Consider the following 5235-nt stretch of genomic DNA (forward strand, 5'->3'; position numbering starts at 1 on the left):
ACATTGTTAATATTCACGCCTCCAATGGATATTCCAGGTAGATCTATCTTTCTTCTGATGATCTCACTTTATAGACTGTACAAGTCTAGAAAGAATACATAGCTTTGCCTAACACCTTTCTTTATTTCGGCAAAACTATCGCTGCTTTTTGTTCTTTATAGAGGTTTATGATAACTCTCGTGTCTTTTCCATCAATGTCTAAATTTTCTACTATTTCCATGAACTCCACGTGTTTCACGCTATCAAAAGCTTTGGAGTAATCGACAAAACTCATAAACAAATTTTTCTTCATTTATATCGCTCGTTCATTGATCCTTCGTAGCATGTTCCACACTCCTTTACATAACCACATTGTATATTTGAAATTTCAGATCTGATTTTACTTCGCGCTCTCATCATCAGAATTCTCAAGAGAAGTTTTGTAAGATGACTCATTAAGCTGATGTAGTTGATGTAGTTCACATTCCGTTGCATTAGGTTTTTAAGGCAATGCAATAATTATTGACTTGGATAGATCTTCAGAAATTTCGCCGCTGTTATAAATTTCATTACAACTATCTCATCTGAATCTGGTGCTTTATTTGATTTCATTTTGGAAAAAGCGACACGAACTTCAGATCTAAGTACCTTTGGTATTTCTAAGTTTTTGTATAATCTTGTGTCCGCATGCGTGTGTGATTATGAATGTGCGTATGTGTGTGTACGTGCACTTTTTACTTAACATCATTATCATTATTGTTATCATCATCATCGTCATCGCAGTCGTTTCATCATCATCATCGTCATCATCATCACCATCATTATCGTCTTCATCATCACCATCTTCTTCTTATCCATTTTTTCTTCTTCTTCATCTCCTCCTCCTCCTCCTCCTCCTCCTCCTCCTTTTTCTTTTTCTTCTTCTTCTTCTTTTTCTTCTTTATCTTCTTCTTTATCTTCTTCTTCTTCTTCCTCTTCTTATTTTTCTTCTTCTTCATCACTATCATATTCTTCTTCTTCTTCATCATCATCCTTTGTTAACATCTTTTAATGAAATTTCTCAACAGTTAAGTTAATAACGGAGCCATTAGTGCGGATAACGTTTGGAGTAAGAGGAGGAACTGAGCATTCATAGCAACGAAATTTCATAGTTAAAATAAAACGAAAATTAAAAAAACTTACTTTTCAAACAGACGGCAGCGTGGCACCTACTTATAAAACTTTCTAACCAGTATATCGATCTTCCGTTGTCGCATTTTTTAATAATAACTGGCACACTGAACTTACTGACACAAGACGACTTTCCTAATAAGTTGTGTTGTATGCAAAGTTGAGCAATTCCGTAATTTTGTTTTAATCGAACAGATTCGTCGTGCTGTCGAATTCTTTTTTCATTTGTTAAATTGTTTTTGATATCGGAAATATTCGATTTCTGAGAAGTTATAAATTTTATCGTTTCCGCAGTTTTCGACATTGTTGATGTTTTTTGGGTTGTTGTGACTGAATACTTCCCATCAGATATCGTCTTAGATTTTTGCTCTTTTTCTACCTGTTTCCCTTTTGGCAAGTTTTTTTCATGATACCTTCTTTTTTTTTGTTCTTGTAGGGCAGTCAAGTGTTTTACGATTTCTCTATCCTGCGTGATTGATTCAGATTGTTGCAAGATTTAAATTTACGGTTGTACAAATTTTTTAAAACATTTGTATTAAATTGTAGTAACATAATTGATAAGTGACATTGAGTCGTTATGTAGCTGGCTGGTTTAATGAATTTGGCTTATAAAAAATAAATGAAGTTGGTTTAATGAATTTGGCTTATAAAAAATAAATGAATCGGTAGTTAATTTAAGTAATATTTATTTAAAATGTGATGATTGCTAAAGATTATCACATGATAAAAGTTTATAATTCATTCTAAATTAATTTTTTTGATTAAGTAATTACTAAAAAACAACGATGACGTAAGTACTCAAAAATGTACTTAAGTATAAGCACTAAGTACTCGGTAAAAAATGTACTCTAAGTACAAAACAAATTGAGTACTTACCACTTATTTATATAATAAGTATAAGTACCAAAGTAACTAAGTATATATCAGTTGAAAAATTTATAAACTTAATGACTTCAGAAATAACTCATCATTTACAGTAATTTAATTACACCGATAAATGTTTGTTTTTTAAGTAAAGGTAAAGTTACAAATGATTCATCACTTAAACGATTTCTTTTAGGACTAAGAATCGTTTCAGTTTGGCTAAATAAACATTCAACAGGAGCCGTTGATGGCACAATGGTATTGCATTGTAAAAACACTTGTGTGACGATAGAATACCCTATTGAACAGTAATTTATTTGTTAACCAAAAAAGCAATTTATTCCTTTTTTTAAGGTAAGTTCAACACAATTGCGCTTAAAACTATCTAGATTTTTTCAATGGCAAGTTACTTTAATATAACTTCGAGTATGTTGCATTCAAATATCAGCAGTCATGTTGAGTTACCATAGAAATTGTTTACACAATGTTGGCTTAGCATGAGTATAGTTATATATATCTTCAATATATAATATATAAGATAGTACCATATATTAAACATATATTAAATAATATAATATCCGAGAAGTATATGTCATATATACATTATATATCAATTTTAATTCAATTTTATTCAGCAAAAAGCCTGGAGACACAGAAGTTCAAACGAGCTTGTACGGCCACCCAACCAAATAAAAACATATACTTACATGAAGATAACAACATGTAAATAAAATCGTATAGCTAGCCAATGAAAACAAGTTAAATTTAACCAAAAATGAGCAAAAATTACTTAGAACAAAAATGATCATCCAAATTTATCAAGTTAAACAAAAAAATTGAATTCATATTAGAAGTTTTTCCTTATAAAATAACTTAAATAATTTAAATAATTAAATCATATTCTGTAAAAAAGTTGTTCTTAATTAAGTCAAAAATCGATTTTTTAAATAGCCCATAGTTAGATACATGTAAAACTAAACACGTTAGTTTTGACCTCAGGTTTAAAACAAAAACTGATGATGAAAATAAAACATTACGAGGGACAATACAAATGTATAAAGGAGTGTGCCGAGTTGTTCTTTTGCAATATTCAGATGATTTAATTAAATATGATTTAAACATAACAAATTTCTTCTTAACTATAACATTAAACAAGAATAATAATAATAATCTGAAAACGTACAGTTTAGAAATAGACAACAAATTAGACAACGATAAATAATCTGAAATATGATCATATTTTTTCAGGTCATAATAAATAAATACGAATAAAGAAGTATAAACATCTATATAAGATAATAATATGAGACTTAATGTAAAGATCCCAAACTACAATAGAATAAGTGAAATAAGAATAAATAAGAGAATAATATAAATTAAGTAATACACATTTTGGTAAGAGATATTTTAGTCTATAGATTATTCCTAGATTTTTAGATACTTTGTTTGATATGCTAATTGTGTGCTCTTTTTAAATTAGATTGCTTGAGATTGTAACACCTAGAAAGATTAATTTGTCCAATCGACCTACCAAATTGTTATTGTAGAAAATGTTAGTAAATTGGTGACAATTTTAGGACCAAAAAAAATCGCATAAGTTTTTGATATATTAATTTACAGTTTATTATTTATCATCCACTAGTGAACTCTTGCGAGCTCTGAGTTAAGAATACATTCAACTTTACATATGGAATCGCCAGTCGCCAAAATGGTAGTGTCATCCGCATGCATTATATATTTAACAGCCTTAGTCGATCTGCATAGATCATTGATAAATATATTAAAAAAACAGGGCCAAGTACAGAACCCTGAGGCACTCTAGAGACAACAAAGAAGAATGATGTTTACCTATAATAACATATTGAGAACGATTTGCGAGCTAACTTTGACACCATTTTAACACAGGTCTTCTAATTCCATAATGCGACATTTTCGTTAAAAACAACTCATGATCGACAGTGTCAAATGCTTTTTTTTTATATCAGTAAACGTACCAATGGTGTGTCGCTTTTAATCGATGTTACTACAAACATAGTGTTAAGTCCAAAATAGCAAGTCCAGTAGAACTCTCCTTTCTGGCTAGGAGAAAAAATTTGAAATTTATTTAAAAACGACGTAATAATACCACATATAATTTTTTTCCATGATTTTCAACAAAGACGACACTAATGATATAAGACGATAGTTGGATACCAAATTTGAGGAACCTTTTCTGTGAACTGGAATAACTTTTGTAATGTTAAGAAAGTTAGGCACAATTCCGGTGATAAAAGATAAATTAATGCAATATGTTAGTGGCTTTACAACTGTTTTTAATGATGTAGTTAGAAATAACATCGTGGCCAGACGAATGTCAATTTTTTAATTTAGAAACAATTTTTAACAATTCAAGCTCATTGGTTTCACAGAAAAAGATGGACGAACATGTGGAAGGTGGCATAAAGTTAAGAAAATTACAATTGTTGATTTCTACAGCCGGTACAACTCCGGAATTGATAAAATAAATATTAAATGTGTGTATTGATATATATATATATATATATATATATATATATACATATATATACATTCGGAATCGAAATATGGCCTTATTTGCAGCATGAATTCGAAAAAGAAGCTCACTGCAGTCAAAAATACCAGGACTTAAAAACTCAATGTAATTAGTCGGACAAGAGAAACTTAATTATTGACGAATAGTTGTACTCCGTGATTTACCTGTCGATTAGTTATTGTGCTGTATTCTAACGACTTTAACGATCGAACGAACGAGTGATCGATTACGGCAATACATACAAGTGATTGCCAGCACTGTTTTCATTCTAACAAAGTCATCTGAAATAAGTCTGGTTAGGAATCAAGAATCCACGTAGAGAGAAATAACCATACCCAGCAAGTTTAAGGGGTCAGTTATAACAATATATATATATATATATATATATATATATATATATATATATATAATTTGGTTAAATGTTCTTGCTCATTTTGTATTTTGTATTAATTAATTTCTTTTGGGTTTGTTCAATAAAAGAAATTAATTAATACGAAATGGGCAGGAACATTCAACCAAATTTGTTATAATGAAAACCTCGTGCCAAACTACATATATATATATATATATATATATATATATATATATATATATATATATATATATATTTTTACAATATTCCATAAATTCTACCGAATGTTTGGCGTTAATATGTTTGTAGTTCGTTTTTT

At 29.4% G+C, this 5235-nt stretch overlaps 1 protein-coding gene across 1 annotated transcript; it reads right to left on the bottom strand.

The window, feature by feature from the left end:
• Nucleotides 1-815: 815 nt before the first annotated feature.
• Nucleotides 816-3943, bottom strand: HELRODRAFT_182632 (hypothetical protein; the record flags this gene model as incomplete). The annotated part of the gene is made up of 4 exons (XM_009032877.1): nucleotides 816-1011; nucleotides 1209-1615; nucleotides 2026-2027; nucleotides 3898-3943. The coding sequence occupies 4 exons, from the start codon at nucleotides 3941-3943 to the stop codon at nucleotides 816-818; spliced, it is 651 nt and encodes a 216-aa protein (XP_009031125.1).
• Nucleotides 3944-5235: the final 1292 nt, after the last annotated feature.

Source organism: Helobdella robusta (assembly GCF_000326865.2).
Source record: "Helobdella robusta unplaced genomic scaffold HELROscaffold_89, whole genome shotgun sequence".
In the NCBI taxonomy this organism is placed as follows: Eukaryota; Metazoa; Annelida; class Clitellata; order Rhynchobdellida; family Glossiphoniidae; genus Helobdella; species Helobdella robusta.